The sequence below is a fragment of the Pleurodeles waltl genome, chromosome 7 (genome assembly GCF_031143425.1).
Source record: "Pleurodeles waltl isolate 20211129_DDA chromosome 7, aPleWal1.hap1.20221129, whole genome shotgun sequence".
NCBI lineage: Eukaryota > Metazoa > Chordata > Amphibia > Caudata > Salamandridae > Pleurodeles > Pleurodeles waltl.
Window position 1 is genome coordinate 235,099,544 of NC_090446.1, and position 23,306 is coordinate 235,122,849.

Here is a 23,306-nt window from a genome sequence, read left to right on the forward strand (position 1 = left end):
TGTACGTAACTTAAAAAATCAAAACAACTAAGTCTGAGTATAAACACTTCCCTTTGGTAAATAACATTAAAACCCACATATGCCTGGGCCTCTGTACACCAGCTTCTCCAATCCAGCATTCTCTTAAAGGCAATAGAAGGTCAGACTTATTAAATTCTTGCGTTGCCCTTGCATCACACAAGGCTACACAAGGCAATGCAAGGCCTTAAATGAGATTTGCTAAGCCATGAAAAGCCATCTAGTGTGGCTCTGCTTGTCTTAGTAAATTCAGAGTAATGCAAGGTAGTGCAAATCTTTGCTTTGCATTACTCTGCATTGTGAAGGTATTCCATGGGTGAAGAACAAACATTCCTGTGCATCCACCCATAGATTTGGACGCAATCCCAGATTTACTAAGGGCGGTAAACCTGGGATTGCACCAAAATGGTGCGCCTTTCCATTAGAGGAGTGGCAATGTGAAATATCTTTGTTTTGCCTCGTTATTTCCTCTTTCTTTGTGTGCTGCATTCTCTAGCACTTGCAGAAAGAGGAAAAAGCCTCAATGGATTGTTTTTGTGCAGCAAGGTGCTCAAAACCAATCCTTTCTGTATCTCAGGCACCTTTGCACCATGACACAAGGGTACTTGTGTCAGTGCAAGGCAGCACTCGGTGCCCTAGCACAGGGAGAGACCAGGAATGTGTCATATCTCAGTACATATGTGCAGATGTTTCATTCCTGCTCTCTCCCTGTGACAGCTCAGCAAGGTGTGTTGCTGGGTTCCATTGGATGACATGTTGATACATCTAGCCCTCTCTTTGCAGAGCAGTGGTCTCTTCATTTACTCATTGTTGTTTTTTTTTTTTTTTTTTTTTTGCGAAACTGTAAATAACATTACCTAAAAGTGAGAACAGTGTTATTTGCTGGCATAAGAGTTGTATTCTGTATAAAGAAGTGTTTTTTTTTTTTGCTCCTATGGTTTATGCGCATACCGTACTGATAATATGGTGTTCAATTTCAGATCACGTTTCCGAAAGTTCCCGTTGTTGAAGGATTGCACACGGTGTCTCTATATTGCTATTATTCATGTAATGTGAATTGCTGTCTCAGCTGATGTAGTTACCAGATAGCTGTGTTGGTGTATTATGACTTAATGCTTTCGGGGTGTCGAGTGGGGATTCACGAGTTGGAAGCATCCTGGCAGTGAAGTCAGACTCAGGATCTCAGCGCCAGGCAGAAGTGAACAGCTACGTCTGTACTCATTACAGCCTTGCACCCAGACTCCAGCACACGGGGAGGATGAGCTGACAAGAGAAGTAATGGCCACGTCAAACCGTGTGTTTCTGCCGGAGCGCCCCCGCCAATAATTCACCCGAGGGCTTTTGGATGAAGAGAAGAGAAAGAAAGAAAGAAAGAAGGACGCGCTGGCTTTTGTGGTGCTGGAAGATATTTTAAAGAGACGAGCAGGTAAATGAGATATTGGTGATCAGTGGAAAGTGTGACTGCAGCTGGCTGGAGTGCAGCTGACAGCAGCTCCGCGTGAAGGGAGATTCCCGGGCTGTGAAGCAAGCGCGCGCTGCTGATGTTCGCAATGGGCACACGCAGGGTGCTGTCCGTGGTCCCCACAGTGCTGATGGCCCTCTCATTTCCAACTTTCCTTGTCTGGGCGCAGAATGACACCGAGCCCATAGTCCTGGAGGGCAAGTGCCTGGTGGTGTGTGACTCGAACCCCGCCTCGGAAACCAAGGGGTCCTCATCGTCTCCCCTGGGGATCTCGGTGCGCGCAGCAAACTCCAAGGTGGCCTTTTCAGCAGTCCGGAGCACGAACCACGAGCCGTCCGAGATGAGCAACAAAACGCGGATCATCTACTTCGACCAGGTAGGGTACAGGTGAGAAGGAGTGACTTTTGAAAATAGAGAGATAGTGCCAGGGTTATAGGTGTACATAAATAGCCCTGGAGGAAAGCAACGTGACTGTCTTTTCGGGGGCATGTCTTCAGCCGTGTTGCATTTGAACTGGTAACGCATCAACTGAGTAGCAAGACACGATTAAATGAAGTAGTTTACTCGGAGTTGGGGGTCCGGAGGGGGATAACCTCATATTTTGGACATTACTTCTAGTGAGGGATTCCATTTAACCCATGCACAGCACAGCAAGTAAATTACTTTCCTTTGAGACACGTGCATGCCCATGTATTAAAAAAAGTAAGCTGGTGCACAGCGCAATTACTAATTCATGCACCTTGCACTTTAGGGCAGTGACTATGTATATTGGCTTGTGTTTTATGTGGGGTTTTGGGTTGGGTGATTTGTATTTTATTTATTATTGGGAGAAACGTTTTTAACATGTCACATGTGCAACTTATGATGTTCTTTTAGTTTGAATTCAGTCCTTGAGGGTATTTATTTTGATTGTCATTGATTGTTTTTTTTTTTTGTTTTTCTTTCTCTTTCCTTGTACATTTGTATTGGATTTTATTATCTGTAAAATACATTACCACTACTAAAAAAAAAAAAAAAGTATCAGTTTCAAGCTACGTCAGCGTACCTTTTGTCTGATATCAACGCCTTTGTTCTGCAGTTAGTCTTCCATTAATTAATACATTTTTCAAAATTTGATTAAATAACTTAAATAAGTGTTTTTTAATATCCAGTGCCTTGAATCCCTCCGATATAAAGCGCTACATAAATGAAGTAGTAGCGTAGCAAGGAAATGTAAAACTAGCTTGCTGCAAGGGAACATCGTTTCCCCTCCGTGTCTGAAATGTGAAATGTTATGCGAGTTTGCTCTGAACACTAGAACCTTTCGTTGTTTAATATTATGGAACTCGTCATAAAGTTTTCAATAAATTCACAGAGACAAAAATAATCTTCAAGTCTGTAAAACTACCCACCGGAGATTTACCAACATCGATGTGCTGCACTGTGCTGAGCATCATCCCCAGGTGCATTGATAACCTGCAAAGACCACATAAGTAATCCAGGAACATCTCAGAGATCAAGCAACGAACGACTTGCAGCCGATTTGCTCTGCTTGTAACTAGAATGCAGCCAAGCTGTTGTCTTAACACGCCGCAAAACGCATATTTATTTTACGTGTTTTTTTCACTTCCAACTCCCTCGATGCTTGAAAAAATCCAACAAAGGTATCCCTGCCAGGGAGGATCTAGCAATCTAAAAATGTTGTTAAAGTCCCCCCGAAGCAGTTCTAACCTGGCAATGCCAGTCAGTGACTGTCGGGAGCGTAAAGGCAGCTCTGGAAAACGTGATCTTAGCATCAGAGCCCCACCCCCCCCGCCCATACGTAGCTTTGAATCCAATCGCTCCCCTGAGGATTTGGGGGCAATCATGTGTGTACAAGAAACATGTTTCCTCATGGATGATTACCAGGCTGGACAGATGATGATCCCTTTCCTCAATTACCTTCTAATAGGAGCCCTATATTTCTGAATCCTACCGGTGTGTTTTTCCCCTCTATACCGTGGCTAGTCCGGTCCTGGTTTTAATTGACTGCTCTGCCCACACTAGCACTTGAAATTGCTTCAGTTGGCACCTTGCACCATATTCTAGCAATAATTGCCTATCAATGTGCAAGGACTGGTTCCGTGCTGGCAGATGGGCACTTATACTGTTTTGCATACTGGAGAGGTATTTTACTATATATGGGCTGTTTTTCTACAAGTATGCCCATCGCTGATTTGTTATCTGTAATTCATCTTGCATCTTAAATCGATTATCATCCGACCTTTCAATAGAATATATTGAGCACCATTACACAACCCCGGCCCAGGCGGATGAGTTATGACATAAAAGGACAACAATGCTCAAAAGAGCATTGACGCATAGCTTAGAAATTTAGTGACTGTGGCTGCAGGGTAGGGTTCTTAACTAGCAGGCTGTTGAATCCTGCTCTGGTCGAGTCACAGAAAATTTGGGACAAAATGCGGAGACAAAAAGCTTCAACAAGCGTAAATGACTCATCTGTGGTGTAAGGCTTTAGGTGAATGTCACTTCCGTTGTGTAAGACAAGAAACTGGCTGACAAAAAATTAGTCATTGTAACCTAATGAAACTTATTAAAAAAATAATGACCAAACATTTATTTAAGAGGCTGCTTTGGTGCTGGCAAATAGCAAGGATGTCTAATCATGATTCCACCTCACGTCTCTTTCGTTTCCTACTCTGCACTTCCGCTCTCTTTATTTAACTCTTCAAGGTTTTTTTTGTCGCTTCTTTTTTCCTTTGTAATTATTTTCCTATTTCCTCTTCATTGTTTCCTCTTTTCTGACTTCCCTTTGCTTGTGCTGTCTCAAAGTCTGAGGAAGAAAATTAAGCCTCAGTCCCCAAAAACGAAAACATATCCCCACCACCGGCACAAGTTAAGCACCAACTAGTAGCAAGCCATATCTCAGACACATTCATACAGGAAATAACGCTGCCGAACTCCTTCCATTTCCTCAGTGCGGAAAGTTGCCTGGGAGACCTGACCTCAGAGCCAGTAAGGGAAGCGACTGATGGAAACCCATAGTTATGTGGGGGGTAGCTGGAGGTGTCGTAGACCATCAGTTGTAGAGTCGCTCCTAGCTACCTTCTTTAGAGTCATCATTGTGCTTCCCTCTCGCTTCGTCAGCAGGCTTTGGTGCAGGTAGCGTAAAGCGCCTAGTCACATTATGCTGTTTAAATGATGCCATGCAGTGAGATAGCCGTGTAAAACTGCTGCGCTATTTACGCTTGAGAATACAAACAAAGCAACGATAAATAGGTGATGAGATCAGCAGTAGGTAGCAGTACCCTAAGTAATAGAAACTACAAGCAAGTACTTCTGGCGATGAAGGATCTCCCACTGCTGGTTAGAGTGACTCCACACCCTGCAATTTGCCAAGGCATTTAAAAGGAAATGAATGGAAAATCGCAGCCATAAAAGGCGTGCGCAACGACCCGGCTGCTCTGCACTTAAATCCCTAAGATTTATGCATCTTTCGAACCTTATCGCAGAGACTGCAGTTAACATCAGTAGAAGGTATTTGTCAGGAAGTTCTTCTTTGTTAATTGGAAAGTTACCCGCAGTGCAGTGTGCTGAGTTTGTACCTTTACAGTCTAAAACATTTCTGATATTTCCATGTTTTGTCTCCTTTTCCTTGTGTAATATCTGACGCATTCTAAAAAAAAAAAAAACGATCCTGCACATTTTTGAAGAATGAAAATATTTGAATTGGATGTGTTGCTGTTTGTAGGTGGTTTATGTCTCATCTGGCTTTCAGGTGATTTATAGTAGTGGGGTTGCTGCAATGTAAATTCAAAGGAATTTTCTCATGGCTGCTATGCCAATTACATTTGCCATTGGCTGAGTGGGGAAGATGTATTTATTAGACTTCTTGTTCGGTAGCCTCTTTTCTATGGACAGTGAGCTTCCTTTTAAGTAAAGCATGCAATCAGTGCTCTAAAATACACCATAAAAGGTATAAAAAGGATAAAGTTTATATGACACCAAATGTATACTTGTTTTTGAGTTATTGCCTCTGAAATGAACATTTTTATTTTTCATTCTAGACAGACAGGGCCATATATAAATGCAAAGTGATAAACAAAGATCGCTCATATAAAAAGTATGCACCTGTTGATGACGTCGTTCATTAGATTCTAGACAAATGTCCAGAGAAAACACAAGTTCTCACATACACCTGTTTTAGGCCATATTATAACACGGTGGTGCCTCTGTTACATCGTCTAGGAAGGAAGTGGTGAAGGAATGGGATCCGATGGAGTTCTTGAACCCTCGCAATCCGGAGATAGCATCACATTGCAGTGTGCTTATATTGCCATGAGCTATCATTTAGTTTTGTGTAGCAATATTTTTTACAATAGCATTGCTCACATTTGTGTTACAAACTTTGCAACCGAATATGCATCAGTAGATGACATACTGTTTCTGGTTATTATTTTTACAGATCTTGGTAAATGTCGGAAACTTCTTCACATTGGAATCAGTATTTGTAGCACCAAGGAAAGGAATCTACAGCTTCAGTTTTCATGTTATAAAAGTCTACCAGAGCCAGACAATCCAGGTATGTTTTTTGGTTCGTATACAACAGCGAGTGTGTTCTGTGTTAGCTGGACGTGATGGAACATTGCCGCGCCTGGAATGTACAGTAGCAAGGCGAGCGGATTAGGGGCCGTATTCATACTCCGTTTGAGCCGAATTAGCGTCGTTTTTTTCGACGCAAATTCGGCGCAAAACGAACGCCATATTTATACTTTGGCGTTAGACGCGTCTAGCGCCAAAGTATGGGCAAATAGCGTCATTTTTTTGCGTGAACGCCTTCCTTGCGTTAATGAGATGCAAGGAAGGCGTTCCCGTCTAAAAAAATGACGGCGACGCAAATGCGTCGTATTTATACTCCCGGGCAAAAATCACGCCCGGGAGGTGGCGGGTCAAAAAACCCTGCATTTGCGCCACTATTTAACGCCTGGGTCAGGGTAGGCGTTAAGGGGCCTGTGGGCTCAAAATGAGCCCACAGGCGCCCTCCCCTGCCCCCAGGGACCCCCCCTGCCACCCCTGCCCACCCCAGGAGGACACCCAAGGATGGAGGGACCCACCCCAGGGACATTCAGGTAAGTTCAGGTAAGTATAATTTTTTATTTTTTAAAAATAAAATTGGGTGGCATAGGGGGGCCTAATTTGGGCCCCCCTACATGCCACTATGCCCAATGACCATGCCCAGGGGACAGAAGTCCCCTGGGCATGGCCATTGGGCAAGGGGGCATGACTCCTGTCTTTACTAAGACAGGAGTCATTTAAATGGCGTCTGGGCGTCGAAAATAATGGCGCAAATCGGGTTGAGGCGCTTTTTTTGCCTCAACCTGACTTGCCCCATTTTAAGACGCCCTAACGCCATTTTCCCCCTACGCCGGCGCTGCCTGGTCTACGTGGTTTTTTTCCACGCACACCAGGCAGCGCCGGTCTGCTAGCGCCGGCTAACGCCATTCCATAAATACGGCGCCCGCATGGCGCTTCAGAATGGCGTTAGACGGCGCTAAATTTTTTGACGCTAAACTGCGTTAGCGCAGTTTAGCGTCAAAAAGTATAAATATGGGCCTAGATCTTGCAATAGCCAACATGTTTTGCAGTCAAGAGGGCTCGACTTCAATAGACCTTCAATTTACTGAGCAAAGAGCATAATGAACTGAATAAAGTACAGAAAGTTAATGTAATTACTTAACCAAGGGACATAGAGGATCTTACTTCAATGGAAACGTTTCTGTGTTTCTGATGGTTGACTCAATGTAAAAAGAGAGCAAAGTGTATTTGTTTTTTGAGAAACATGAAAAATAGAAGTCCTTAAAAGCAAACAACTAAACACATATGAATTTGAACCACAGGTTTATAAATAGGTTCTGTAAAATGTCAAAACGTTTATGAGGCAGTTACCTGCCTTTTTAATCACATGGCACATAACAATACATGGTCTCTGAGGTCAAGCGAGGAAAGCCATAGCCAGTGGAAGATGTGTTGAAAATGTCCTTGTGATTTACTCAATTTATTGTGCCTGCCTGCCTTTTGGAAATGGGGTTTTTGGACATTCAAATAATGTTTGTTAGTATTGATGCTGGTTTGCCTGCCAGACCACATTGAAGATATAGTTTGGAAGGCCTGGGAAGAGGGCCCTTCCAACCAAAAGAAAAAGGGAGAACTTTGGAAACAACAGGACCAAGGGATATGCTCTCCCTATGAGTGAACCAAAGAAGATGTTGGTTATCCCTTACTTAGCTAAGGATTATGTGTTTCTCATGGAACATCACCTACCACAGAAGAAAAATAAATATTTTAGTTTTTATGTTAAAACCTCACCCACTCTAGTAGTGACATGCTTCACCATCGGTTCTCATCCTGGCCCCTAAAAGCATTTAAGTAGAAGAGGAGCATTAGGGACACATTAGTCCATACCAAAGCCAAAATACAAGAAGCAAGCAAACAGACCCAATACCCTGTGGATTTTACCACCAGTAACTGGTCACTATCCATGTGTCAATTGCTCAGTCTGCTGTCTGACAAAACACTCTAAAACATTAGATTAAGGCCTTCCCAATTCAGTGGAACAAAAGACACACACCAACTGGAATAGTGACAACATTGTGTATCTCATTGAATATCCGTGCAGGCTGCAGTACATTGGGATTATATCAAGGAAAATCAAGGTTATAACAGACGAACATATGAGCACCATTCGGTGCAAAAAAGCATCCACTAAACTCACCACCCACTACCTTGAAAATAATCATACTGACAGTGAAATATACTGGGCAGTCATTGAAAAACTGTCAGAACACACAGAAGTCATAAAAGTACTCCTCGAGAAAGAACGCAGGTGGGTGTACAAACTAAGAATAAACAACATTGGACCCAATGATGACATTTCTTGGAAACAACTTAATTCTCTCCACTGAATTAATCTTGCTGAAGCTCTGAAAGCTCATTCATATGAATAGAATATCTATCAGTATAAGCCATAAGAACTAAGCATCCACTTCTCTGTTGTCTATTCCTGGTATTAGAACTGAACTATACACAAAGGAGTTCACAAGTACAAGGTTAATACTGGTCCAGTATGCTGCAAACAGTTACTGTGTTATGTCTGTACAGCGTTATTAGTCCGGGGTACTTTATAAAGTATGGTGGTAGATACATTCCCATTTCTAGTATGAGGCAGACATAGGTATTAATTTATTTCTTGTCTTGCATACTGCTAAAAATAAGTATTTCACGAGGACACCAGTTTTTCTAGTTTTCTAGCATGTTGGCAGATACATTCTCATTACAAATAAGAGGCAGACACAATAATGCGTGTCTACGAGTGTCTCCTATTGGGGCCATTACAACCATACTCCTATTGCAACAATGTTGTCATTCTTTAGACCCGCCCCTGGGACTCTGAAACGCAAACCCACTCGGGTGACCGGACTCCTATTCCCATCATTCCCTATCATGTACGACACAGGCAGCATCAATCCTTCATGTTACCGGAAATCTTCCCAAACAGAAACCCCTCCCCGAAACATAAAAACCTGGTCCTGGGTGCGCACAGCCTTCAGAGAGCCGGTCGTGAGCGGGACCAAATAGATACATGGGTGGTTTGAGACCCTTGACAACTTTGGTGAAGGGACTTCAACCCTGTGGGCTACAATCATAATTGACCGTACAGGCTTTGATATCCATGTCTGTCCAGCAACCGCACAGCTTTTTTTGTTTACATTTTGAAGCTTACTAAGAGCAGTGTGTGACTACAGGGTTAAACCATTCACCCTCCCTAGTGGGGTCTGTGAGGTATCCACATTGGGGTAAGTGAAATTGACTATAATAGATTGAATGTATGCTTTTGTCTTTAGCTTAGCCAGCTGCATCACAGCTGTTCACAAAGTTTTACGCATGGTTTCTAGTGACAACACGAGGAACAGTCCTTACAGAGTGAGTTTGTTTGGTTTTCAGAAGTCTCCGCAACAAGCGCAAAATCATATGGCACTGTCAGTACCCAAGTTGTGATTGGCGTGTTACACATTATGAATTAGCCAACCAAAACCATACGATTGCATGGTATGAAAGTGGGTCACCATTTCTTCTTTTAACCATATCATTTGACCAAAACGCACAGAAAAATCTGTATTGTATTTTATTCTCCCGTTACATGTACTATTGATCCATAACCATGGAAGTAAAATCACTTTTCTTGCATTCAGTTTAGGGTTGCATGCTGTATTAACAAAGCAAATTCACATGTTTTACCAGGGCACTTACTGCTAAACCCATACTGATGAAATTCTTAGACCATTTTTAGGCCACAGAGTAGGGGCAGAAACAAGGTGAAACACAGAGGGTTATAAGACCATCACATCCTAACCCATCCCTCAATAGGTATTTTAACTTGTACCAATCCAAACCACCAAGAAAGGAATACCTTGGTCTGGATGAGGCATTTTTATTCCTTTAGTTTCCCTCAGCCACCAAAATATCTAAAGTGATCCCTGAAATACGCAAAAGCCCATCCTCGCATTTTTGGGCTATGACAATACCCAATGATGAAGCATGCCACTAATAGAGTAGGTGAGGATCTTAATAGAAAAATAAAATGTTTTATGTTTTCTTCTGTGACAAGTGGTGTTCCATGAGAAACACATAATCCTTAGATAGGTAACGGATACCCAAAGTCTTATTTGCCTGCCAATACCGCCTTTTATATAGTTGTTACAAATGTCACTAAGGAAGAGGGTATGGACTATAAGTATTTTAGAGCAGGCAGTGGGGTAATATCAAGGTTGGTAATACAGTGAAGAGCAATTTTAGTAAAAGCCGGACCTATATATCTGCTACAAGAGAAGAGTTTCTATGTTATAGATCCTTAAATCAGACTCAAGGAAAAGAGATGGCAAGCTGGTCTGGGGGAGTCCACGGGCTGTGGCTTTTTATGCATAACCTGAGAGGGATCTAGTGACACCTCACTCTGATAGCAAGGCAAGAGAGGATCTTGCTGCAGACTCCTGGCCCCTAATATCGTACAAACACTTTGGAAATTAGAAATAATGACAACCAACCTCTTCAAGGGAATACATAATTGTATCAATGACAATCATTTCCCCATCATCAAAAGATATATAAGGGATAAAGTACCCCTGTCATACATTATAAGGGTATTGCAAGTTGACCAAGAGGGTTCCATACCCATATAGAGGAACAAGGCAGAAGGTCGAGTTCCTTTATGAGGTTATTGAACTATGAGGTGACTTGCAATATCCTTATCATATGAGGGAGGGGGTACTTTATCCCATATAATAAATGTTCTCCCATTATCCTTCTCAGAAACCACTTAAAACCTTGGTGCATAGCTCTTTCATTTGGAATAGAGAGCATGTTTGCGAAAGGAAGCGTAGAACATCTAGGGCAAAATTAAACACATCAAACACTGGTTAGCTATCTGTTGAAAAAACAAATATTAGAAACAGCTTGTTGGATTTTTTTTTATTATGCAAGGTCCCAAATATTTTTGCCTCCTGCCTCCTATTTCTTTCTGACCTGTTGCTGTTGGCTTTTGAACTCTAAGCACTTTACCACTGCTAACCAGTGCTAACGTGCATATGCTCTCTGTGTAAAATTGCATGTAATTGGTTTATCCATGATTGGCATATTTGATTTACTAGTAAGTCCCTAGTAAAGTGCACTAGAGGTGGCAGGGCCTGTAAATTAAATGCTACTAGTGGGCCTGCAGCACAGGTTGTGCCACCCACATAAATAGCTCTGTAATCATGTCTCAGACCTGCCATTGCAGTGTCTGTGTGTGAACTCTTAACTGTAAATTCGACTTGGCAAGTGTACCCACTTGCCAGGCCTAAACTTTCCCTTTTCTTACATGTAATGGCACCCCTAAGGTAGGCCCTAGGTAGCCCCAAGGGCAGGGTGCAGTGTATGGTTAAGGTAGGACATATAGTAATGTGTTTTATATGTCCTGACAGTGAAATATTGCTAAATTAGTTTTTCACTGTTGCAAGGCCTGTCCCTCTCATAGGTTAACATGGGGGGCTACCCTTAAATCTGATTAAAGTGTAGATTCCCTTTGGGAGTGGATGGACATGTAGAGTTTGTAGTCTCTGAGCTCATAATTTAAAAATACATCTTTTAGTAAAGTTGATTTTAAGATTGTGTGTTTCAAAATGCCACTTTTAGAAAGTGAGCATTTTCTTGCTTATACCATTTCTGTGACTCTGCCTGTTTGTGGATTCCCTGTCTGGGTCAGTTTGACAGTTAGGCTGGTTGCACCTCACACTAGACAGTGACACAAAGGGAGCTGGGGTGTAGAATGCATTTCCTGATGAGCCATCTGTGCTAGGATGGAGGGGAGGAGTGGTCACTGACACCTGAAAGGGCTGTGCCTGTCCTCACACGATGCCGTCTCCGACCCCCTGGTGTGTGTCTGGGGCCTGGCCTGGGCAAGGCAGGATTTCATATTCAAAAGAGGCTTTACTTTGAAGTAGGGCTACTTCAAAGGAGAAATTGGGTATAAGATGGGCACCCAAAACCACAGACTTTAGATCACTTCTGGACATCAAGAGGAACCTCTGCCTGGAGAAGAGCTGAAGAGCTGAGGAGAAGTGCTGCCCTGCCTGTGACTGTGCTTTGTGGAGCTATCCTGCAGTTGCTGCTTCTGCCAGAGTAAGAGGGCAAAGGCTGGACTTTGTGTGCCTTCCATTTTGTGAAGAAATCTCCAAGGGCTTGATTTAGAGCTTGCCTCCTGTTGTTTGAAGTCTCAGGGACAGGAAAGACTTCTTTCTTCCAGCACCTCGAGTCTCTGGAGAGACTCCTGCTCTGACAAGTGGTGCCCTATCCAGTCCCTGGGCCCTTGAAAGGAAAGCTGGTGGAAATCCAAGGAAATCGACTTCGAACTACTTCGGACCAACGCCGCTGCTGAATCTGGTGATGCCGCCTGCAACGGACTCCGTGATCTTCGCTGGAACGCGATGACCTTCACAGGCTCATCGCTGCTGCAGCTCTGCTGAAGTCCACGACTCCATGGAAGTTGCTGTGCCACGTCATGACCAGTTGTTCTGCTTTCCCTCTTATCTCATAACCGAGCTTACAGAACCTCTCTGGAATGCACTTCTGAGTTTAAAGAAGACATTTATTGTGGAAGAATGTAATCAAACAAGTTGAACTTGAACTGAAGGCGCCAGTTGCGCAAAATGGATCCATGGTGCTTGTACTTTAATCAATCAGGTTCAGGTTGGGGGTTCTGTCCCTTCCCCGACCCCACACACACACATCCGAATTGAGACCACACAGCACACTCATGGTCAGTGGCGAAAAGTAGTAGGATCTGTAAGTGGCTTTTTCTCCCAGCTGTCCACATTTCTGGTGCATCCACATAGCCATCCCCACTAAGTCAGAATTCTGGGTGGACACTTCAGACTCATAATTTTTCTCTTTAACATCTGCAAGGGAATTGAACCAGTTATGTACAGGCCGTGTGGAAAACCAAACGGCTAAACCATTGGCAGTGAACCAAGAATCAGTGTAAAAATGACACATCTCAAACAGCTCTTGCTTTAAAATCTGACACACATTGTACAATGATGTTCCTTCTCCTGTGCTAGAAAACAACTTTTCAGTCAATGAATCATTAGTAAAACAAACATGCTTTTTATCCTCAGGGGACATACATTCAAATGGTGCACTTAATTTCACTGGTGACTCCTTTACCTGTGGTACTCCCTGCACCCTCTCCACATCCTGAAAAGGGGCTCGTGACACCTGTTCTTGTAGGGCTGCAGTGACTCTAGCCCTGTCTTGCATGTACCAGATCCAGTGTATGATACTAGCTTCCTGTGTCAGTCCTAAACTGTGAGATTTAGGTGAACTCATCACCCACTGCATGCTTGATATTTCAGTTTTCATACTCCAAAGTTCCAGGGGCACTCTTGTCTTCCCCTGTTCCTGATTTACATGTAAATCAGTGTTTCCCTCTTGCACTGCGCAGAAACCTAAATTCTGAATTATTTCATTTGCCGAATCACAAGCGCGCAGCTGCTTATATTTTTTCCTAGTGACTTTATACCAAAGTGTTAAGATTTCACTCAGAGGAGGGCTATACTGTTTCCAAAAATCAAACAAGCTAATGAAACTCGGTGTCTCTTGCTTAGTGTAAATAGTAAGAAACTCTAAAATCTTTTGTTTTACTTGTGCCAGTAACTGCACATTTTGCGACAGTACCTCTGCCATGTAATTAATTTTTCTTTGCAGAAACGGTCTGTAATTAACATTTTGAGCTCTGTTCTCAGTATTATCAGTTAAGGAATGCACTTCAACTGCCAAAAACTGAGGGGTATTTTGTTCCATGCCCTATTTTGTTCCATGCCTGGCTGACACGGAGGCTCAGACTGGCTCACAGCTGTCTTAACCCCCTCATTAATGGAATGGGAAAAGCCAGATTCTTCTAAAACAGCAGGTTTATAGATTTCAGCATTATCTTGCATTAATGTGTTCTGGCTAATATGCTCACGTAAATTCTTATTTTCATGTTCTAACTGCCTACATCTCTCCTGCATTTTTCTGTAAGCAGATAAAAGTATCCAAACCCTTCTGTCAACAACAAAAGGAACATCATTTCTTTCAAAAGGCACATTTTCTAAATATGCTTTATCACAGCAAGAAAACATGTTTCTCACAGCATCATCAGGCAGTTTAATTTCACATGCATTTTCAAACAAGGTCTGCCGTGCTTCTGTAATTCTCTAAACAACAAAAAACAATTACACTTTTAAATTGTGCACTAAGAAATCTCCAATTTCCCGACTCTGAATCCTGCCGACTACACCAAAATATTCTGCTTTCTCTTATCTTATAACTGAGCTTACAGAACCTCTCTGGAATGCACTTCTGAGTTTAAAGAAGACATTTATTGTTGTTAATTCCCCACCCACAAGTTCCTGAGAGACGAAATTAGTAGATTGGAAGCACACGTTCAAAAGTAGTCGCAGCAATGAAAGCAAAATATATCAAAGTACTTCTCAGTTGCAATGTACACAGCAAATATAGGTGAAGACATTTATTATAGCATAACTTTAAAGCAAAATATAAAAGTCAAAATTCATCACCGTTTGGGCAAGGCGGTAGGGCCTATATTCAGCTTCATCTTTCTGGGGTCTGCAAGTTGATGACTCCGGTCAACTGCGAGAAAGAGATTATCTACCCAAACGGGAGGCAGGCAACTGACGTCTAGTTCCTGCAATGTCTAACCCCACGTTAAAGCCCATAGGCAGCTAACCTAAATATCAAATGTAATATCTAATGTCATGTCAAAGCCAATAGGCAGCTAAACTGAATACAGAATGTAATGTCTAATGCCATGTCAAAGCCAATAGGAAGCTAAACTGAATACAGAATGTAATGGCTAATGCCATGTCAAAGCCAATAGGCAGCTAAACTGAACAAAACATATAGGGGGTTATTACAACTTTGGAGGAGGTGTTAATCCGTCCCAAATGTGATGGATATACCACCAGCCGTATTACAAGTTCCATAGGATATAATGGACTCTTAATACCGCTGGTGGTATATCTGTCACTTTACCGTCATTTTGGGACGGATTAACACCTCCTCCAAAGTTGTAATAACCCCCATAATGTGCTACTGGTGAACATTGAGCAACTAATATGCGCAGTGGTGAAACACAAAGTCATTGGTCAAACACAATTAATAGCATCACACCAGTGCCGCTCGAAGTGCGTGGATTTAACATTTCGCACAGATGCCACGATCCCCGACTTCGCGCATCGACTTGTTTTCACTCTTCACCAAATGCACTGTACTTGGGGGCCTACGCGACTTCCCTTGTTGGGAACGACTCCGTCACAACACCGTGTTAACCACTCATCGAAGCATTTTGGGTTTCTAAGCGCTATTTTTGAGTTTAATCTTTAAAAATTCATAACTTGACTTGTGTATGTCATATTTTTGCCGTTTTGGTCTTGTTTTGTTTAGATAAATATTTCCTATTGTTCTAAACTGGTGTGGTGTCATTTTGTAGTGTTTTAATTTAGTTATTGTGTGTGTTGGTACTAAGCCTACTGCTCTGCCAAGCTACCAAGGGGGTAAGCAGGGGTTAGCTGAGGGTGATTCTCTTTTACCCTGACTAGAGTGAGGGTCCTTGCTTGAACAAAGGGTAACCTGACTGTCAACCAAAGACCCCATTTCTAACACAGCTCAACACAAGTCAGTTTTCTTTTTAAACAAGCTGCAATAGTTTGAAATGTGTAGAAACAATCATAAAGAGTCTAACCTTTCTCTAATTATTTAAGGAATGCAAAAAATAAAAAAAATCTTTCTGCTAGCCACTGTAATCTGCAAAAATAGAGCAGAAGGAAAGAAAAAGTTTCATTTTCGTTGCTTTGAGCATTTGCCTGACCTGACCTGCCTTTCAGTTGTTGGCTGTGGCAGTAGGCATTGTAACATCAGAGCACAACAATAATAACTCATTACTGTTGATTTTAGGGCATTTTTTCTTTATAATTGGCGACTGGGTGTTTCACAAATTGCCGATTATAGAGAAATTAGAGACAGTAGTTTATATAGGGATCACAGAATCCCATGTATGATAATTGCATTAATGGTTTCTTCACAATTATATCAGATTGCAGTAACTCCAGCATCTAGTCCCATAGCTTCAAAGACAATGTCATAAACTGTATGATATACATACAAGGTCTGACACTCATTCATAAAGGAACATGCTTTATGGCAAATATGGGGTTAACATTTTCATGGCTATCTCTTTTGATCAAAGCAAATGTGTATTTTACCAGCGCTCCTTACCTAAGCATTGAAAATTGTTTACTATGGCATATTCAATGGAACACACTTGCCCACATTTCAGCACTATTACCCCCAAAACCTGCAAAATATCATTATGCATCATTACACTTCCCGTCTGTCTGAATCAATTATTGTATGTATGATTCTACACTCCTTTTGTGCGGCCAGCATAGGGATACCTATATGCTTGAAATGCCACATTTTCTAAATATAGTTTCAAGGAGCATAAAGATATGAATATGTGTTCTGTACAAGATCCGCTATTGCCATGGCCAGGAAGTCTCCACAGACTCAAAGCAAAAGTCTGTTGAAGGTATCCTATTTGTGCACTGCATTTAGTGAGCTAAGCTAAATACCGTATTCGTATGAAGGTCCTTGAATGGTCAGATTTTGATAGTGAAACAATACAGAAGCACAAATGGAAGGTCTGTACAAAGATTGTATAAAATTATTAGAGAAAACTAGTAAATATGTATTGGTCAATTCACATTGAAATAAAGAGAAAACCGGATTTGCATGGGTGTAATCTTCAGATTTAAAGGTAAACAGGCTAATCATTAGCAGGGAGGTACCCAAAGCTCTGAACTGGGAAGTAGCACATTTGGCACTGTAGGAGGCTGGCCTGGTTTATAGTGGGTACCTAAGGTACTTACACCTTATACCAAGTCCAGTTATCCCTTATTAGTGAAATGTAGGCAGTGTATAGAAGCCAGGCTGTCTAGAGGTAGCTGTAGGCAAATCTCTTGCAATGCCACTGTAGTCACACAGTACTCACACACAAGAAAGACAATTCCATGTGTTACCAAAAATAAAGGTACTTTTTTTTAGTGACACAAGGCCAAAAAGTATCTTATAGGCTATACTCCCTTAGGAGGTTAGTATTATACACAAAATATACACTAGTAACCAAAATCAGGTGAGTACACAGTTATAAAATAGTGTAAATGATGAAAATCACCATAGGCTAGAATGGGCCCAGGGGCAACACAAACCATGTACTAAAATAGTGGAATGCGAAAGTCGGTTCCCCACCTAGGCAAGAGTAGTGTGTAGAGGGGCGTTGAAAGTGTAAGAAAACACCAAAGGTACTGCACCACAGAGCCCAGGAATACAGGAATAAAGTTCAGCAAGTTTCCTCAGAGCACACTAGAAGTCGTGATAAACAATTATGCAAAAACCAAGCAAGACTGCAAGACACCAATGATGGATTCCTGGACCTGAAGACCTACGGAGAGAGGAGACCAAGTCCAAGAACAGCTGAAGAGTCCAGGAGTAACAGGAGCCCATGCTACCCCAGATGAAGGTGCAAAAGTGGATTCCCCGGTTAGAAGAAAAAGTCAGAAATGCACCAAAGAAGACAGCTGCGGGTTCCTGCTTGGTGCAAGAGATGTCCCACTTTGAAGAGATGGATGCAGGCTGGTTTTCGTCATTGGATTCTGCTAACAAGCCTTGGCTCATGCAAAAGACGCGTTTGGTGGGAAAAGGCGCTAACTGGACCCAGGAGGGACCTGGGGGTCTAATCTCAGACCGAGGAGACAGAAGACCAGGCAGCACCCACAGGAGTCCCAGGACACAGGCACAAAGGAGTTGCAAATTGTGGTCATCGCAGCACTACACAAAGGGTTCTGACACTGCCGGAGAACAACTCAAGTAGCTGAGCATCACAGGATAGAGTGCTGGGGACCTAGGCTACGCTGTGCACAAAGGATTCAATCAATTAATCAATCTATCAGTCAGAGTTTCTAGAGCGCAGTTATTCACCCATTAGGGTCTCAAGGCGCTGGAGGGGTGTAGCATGTCCCGGAGTTGGATTAGAAAAGCCATGTCTTCAGTTCCTTCATGAAGCTGAGGAGGGAGGTGATTTGTCTGATGTGGATGGGTAGAGTGTTCCAGGTGGTGGCGGCGAGGTAGGAGAAGGAGTGCCCTCCTTTTCTGGTTTTCCTGATTCAGGGTACTTCTGCGAGGGAGAGCTGGGCTGAGCGTATGGTCCTGTGGGGTATGTGGAAGTTGAGTCGCTGGTTAAGGTAGGCAGGTCCGGTGTTGTGGAGGGCTTTGTGTGCATGGATGAGAATTTTGGAAGTGATTCTTTTTTCAATAGGGAGCCAGTGCAGTGTGCGTAGGTGTTGTAAGATATGGCGGTGTCGGGGTAGGTCGAGGATCAATATGGCAGTGTCTGCAGCTCTGTTGAAGATGTGATGGGGGCATGGGTCCATGGGGGCCCCGGAGTGGATGGTCTTCATGGTTTTCAATGTATCTTTGGTGGAGAGGGGTGTCCGGGTGGAGATAGTGGGTTTGTTGGTGTCAGTTGTTCGATGTGGGGGTTCAGTGTGTGGGTTGTCCTTGTTGAAACTGTCATAGATGGTCTTGATTTTGTGGTGGAAGTAGGTGTTGAGCCTGTCACATAGGTCCTGTGAGGGTGGGATTTCCGTTGTCTCGCTGTTGGGTTGGGCAAACTCCTTGATGATGTTGAAGAGTTCCTTGCTGTTGTGTGGTTGTGAGGAGATCCTGTCTTGGATGGCCTTCTTTCTGCTGTTTCTGATGAGTTGGTGGTGTGCAGTGGTGGCGGCTATGAAGTTGCAGTGGACCTCTGGGGATTTAGGGGGTCATTACAACCCTGGCAGATGATGGAGAACCGGCGGTAAGACCGCCAACAGGCTGGCGGTCTTACCTTGGTGAATTATGACCATGGCGGAACCGCCATGGTCATCCGCCCCTTCTCCGTTTCGCCCGCCGGGCTGGAGACCTGGGTATCCAGCCCGGCGGCCGTCAGTATACCGCCGGCGGTATTTGGTCACGGCTTACCACCGTGGATTTCCAGCGGTTTCAACCGCCATGAAATCCATGGCGGTAAGCACTACCAGTGCCAGGGAATTCCTTCCCTGGCACTGATAGGGGTCTCCCCCACCCCCCACCCGACTCCCTCCCCTCCACCCCCCACCACCCCTGCCACCCCCCAAAGGTGGCAGGGCCCCCTCCCCACCCCGACCCCCAACATAACATTACTCACACACACCCGACACGGATGCAGGCACCACCAACACACACACGCACACACCCCGACATACATGCCTACATCCACACACACAGTCACACACGCACACCCACATTCAAACATACATGCACACATCCATACAGGCATACCCACAGCCATACACGCACTCATTCCCATACACACAACACCCCCGAAAGTAAACATGCACCTACACACCCCCTCTACATACACACACGCACACCCCCATGCACGCACACAACACCCCCCCACCCCTAACGGACGATCGACTTACCTGGTCCGTCGATCCTCCGGGAGGGGACAGGAGCCACGGGGGCAGCTCCTCCGACACCACACCGCCAACAGAACATCGCCACTGCGAATCAACGGATGTGATTCGCTGGGCGGTGTTCTGTTGGCGTGGCGGTGGAGGTGGAGCAACCTCCACTTCCCCGCCGCCCGCAAGTATGGCTGTTGGCGGCTCTCGGTTGGAATAACGACGGAGAGCAACCAACAGTCATAATACGCCGAGCGGCAAACCGTCTGCACAGGCGGTCTTCCACACGGCGGTCCCTCGGCGGTCTTGCAAAAAGACCGCCGAGGTCGTAATGACCACCTTAGTGTTTCTCCAGATTTTCTCAAGGCAGCGACAGGTGTGTCATGATTCCCGGAGTTAGAGGTGAACTAGTTGGCTCTCTTTGCATGGGTGTTGTTGTTCTTTTTGAGGGGGGCTATGGTGTTGGTGCAGTCGGTGATCCACTTGTGGAAGTTGGTGGCTGCAGTGTGTGGGGTCCGGGAGGGCGGTAGATGATGGTTCCCCGATGGTGGATGTCGGGCTGGTGTGTAGCTTGAAGTAGAGGTGTTCTATCAGGTTAGTAGCTTCTTTGGAGGCTTCAGAGTGTGTGTTCAGGCGGAGGTTGGACCTGTGGATGATGGCGATTCTCTCCCAGGGCGGCTGGGGCGATCTTTTCGGGCGATCTTGTATCCCTGGGGGATGGCGATGTCTGGGCCTGAGGTGTTGTTGGCCCAGGTCTCAGTGAGGAATGTGACATCCTGGGTGATGCGGTTGAGGAGGTCCCAGATTTCGGTGGCTTGTTTATGGAGGGAGTGGTTGTTGAGGAGGATGCACTTCAGGGGTTTAGGGTTCGATGAGTTGTTGCGGGTGGGTTGTGCTGGCACCCGGGTCTTGGTGGTGGTGCAGGTTTGATGGCAGAGGAGGCAGCTGAATGGACCTTGTGTGTTGCCTGGAGCTGCTTGCTTGCAGTTGTTGTTGCGTCCTGGGTTGAGTGCAATGAGTTCATCTGCTGTGTAGAGGCGGCGGGTGACAGGGTCAGGGGTCCTGATGCTGGTCGCATTCGGGTTGCGGACGGTTGCAGACCAGCTTGCCTTGAATGCGCCTTTGGCCGTGCAGCGGCCACCATTAAGTAGGTGGGGGAGAGAGGACAGCTGGGAGGTGGGAGCAGGGGTGGAAAACAGCGCAAAAAAGGGGGCGGGGCTGCAGGGGCAGCAGCAACAGGGATTCAGCACGTGAAAAAGGAAGGTTTGGGCCACAGGAGCAGCAGCGGTGGGGGAGAGAGAGAAGAGGGAGAGCAATAGTAGGAGAGCAGAGTGAGAGAATAGAGAAACAGAGAGGAGAGAGTGAAACACAGAAGGCAAAAGACAAAAGGAACACAAAAGGATCAGAACAAGGAAGGAAAAGCACACAAAGTGTGAAACAGAGGCAAAAAAGGAAAAAAGGAGAAAAGAGGCAGAGGGCAGCCTAGTACAAGAGCAGAACTCTCCCTCTAGACACCAGGGATGAGGCGCAGGCAGAAGCCTGCAGGTGGAGGAGGGCCTCAAACTCCTTACAGAGGTCAGAGTTCAGAGGAACGAATGGCTCTACTTACGGGTGGAGCTACGAGGAGGCAGAGTAGTTAACTGACTAGGTCAGTGATGTTGCTCGTCCTACCGCGCAGCAGGTGCCATTAAGTAGGGGGGGAGGAGAGGACAGCCGGGAGCGGGGGCAGAAAACTGTGCAGAAAAAGGGGACGGGGATGTGGGGACAGCAGTGGCGGGGATACAGTGCAAGAAAGAGGAGAGGGGCAGGGCTGCTGGGAAAGCAACAGTGGGCGAGAGAGAGAGGGGAGAGCGAGAGTGAGAGTGAGAGAGCAGAGTGAGAAGAGAGAGAAATGGGGAGGAGAGAGTTAAACACAGAAAGCAAAAGACAAAAGGAACACAAAAGGGACAGAACGTGTAAGGATAAGCACACAAAGAGTGGAACAGAGGCAAAAGCGGAGAAAATAAGAAAAGAGGCAGATGTCAGCCTAGTAGACGAGCAGAGCTCTCCCACTGGACTCCAGGGATGAGGCTCAGGCAGAAGCCTGCAGGTGGAGGAGGGCCTCGAACTGCTGACAGAGGTCAGAATTCAGAGGAACAAAGGGCTCTACTTGCCGGGGATTCCTTGGAGAAGCGCATAGAAGCCCTAGGAGCTGCAAAACGTGCAGTGCACATGGGTACTGTCTGGCTTGGGGAGGCAAGCTCTGACCTCCAGCAAATTTGGACAGATGGACCTTTGGACAGTCAGGGTCACTTCGGTCTATGACCTGTGTTCCAGGATCCATGCTCGTTATCTGGAGAGGGGACCCAGAGTACTGGTTGTTGCTGCAGAGAGGTGCCTGCTGTAGCAGGGAAGTGACTCTGTCAATCCACGGGAGATTCATTTGGTCATTCTGGTGCAGGATGAAGACAGGCAGTTCTCAGAGCATGCACGACCTGGAAACATTTGCAGTTGCTGGCAGGAGCTGAAGTTACATAGTTGTAGTAGCCTTCTTGGAACCTTTATTGCAGTCATAGAGTTACTGGAGCAGTTCTGCAGTTGATTCAACGGTAGTAGGTGAAGCAGAGGTTGCAGAGGAGTCCTTCTGGAATCTTGCAAAACCGAATCTAAGGAAACACCTATAGGAGAGACCCTAAGTAGCCCTCAGAGGGGGATTGATCCCCTAACCAGATAAGCACCTATCAGGAAGGTGTTTCAGACGTCACCTTCTGGTACTGGCCACTCAGATGCTCCCATAGTTCCCTGACCATCCTGAAAACAAGATGGTAGAACCCAGGGACACTCTGGAGGAGCTCTGGGCACCACGCCTGGGGTGGCTGACGGACAGGGGAGTGGTCACTCCCTTTTCCTTTGTTCAGTTTCATGCCAGAGCAGGGACTGGAGGTCCCTGAACCAGTGTAGACTGGATTATGCAAAGAGGGCACCTCGTCAAGAAATGGGGCAAGTCCGGTTGAGGCAATTTGTTCGCCTCAACCCGATTTGCGCCATTTTTTTCGACTCCCAACCCCCATAGAAATGACTCCTGTCTTAGCAAAGACAGGAGTCATGCCCCCTTGCCCAATGGCCATGCCCAGGGGACTTCTGTCCCCTGGGCATGGTCATTGGGCATAGTGGCATGTAGGGGGGCACAAATCAGGCCCCCCTATGCCACAAAAAAAAATGAAAAAAACCACTTACCTGAACTTACCTTAATGTCCCTGGGATGGGTCCCTCCAGCCTTGGGTGTCCTCCTGGGGTGGGCAAGGGTGACAGGGGGTGTCCCTGGGGGCATGGGAGGGCACCTCTGGGCTCCTTCAGAGCCCACAGGTCCCTTAACGCCTGCCTTTTGCAGGCGCTAAAAAACGGCGCAAAAGCGGCCGTACGTCATTTTTTTTGACCCGCCCACTCCCGGGCGTGAATTTTGCCCGGGAGTATAAATCCGACGCACATGCCTCGGGGTCGATTTTTTAGACGTAAACGCCTACCTTGCATCTCATTAACGCAAAGTAGGTGTCCACGCTAAAAAATGACGCAAACTCCATGGACTTTGGCGCTAGACGCTTCTAACGCCAACGTATAAATATGGAGTTAGTTTTGCGTACAAAAAAAACGACGCAATTCCGGCGCAAACGGAGTATAAAAATGCCCCTATGACCTTAACGCCATATTTATACTTCCATGCAAAAATGGTGCAA

At 45.1% G+C, this 23,306-nt stretch overlaps 1 protein-coding gene across 1 annotated transcript in view; it reads left to right on the plus strand.

The window, feature by feature from the left end:
• The first annotated feature begins 1,158 nt into the window (after positions 1 to 1,158).
• Positions 1,159 to 23,306, plus strand: part of CBLN4 (cerebellin 4 precursor) — a 293,285-nt gene continuing 271,137 nt past the window's right edge. Inside the window, exons 1-2 of the mRNA XM_069243615.1 lie at positions 1,159 to 1,856; positions 5,925 to 6,041. Of these exons, the coding sequence (XP_069099716.1) occupies positions 1,560 to 1,856; positions 5,925 to 6,041 (414 nt within the window). The 5' untranslated portion in view covers positions 1,159 to 1,559. The remainder of the gene's footprint in view (positions 1,857 to 5,924; positions 6,042 to 23,306) is intronic.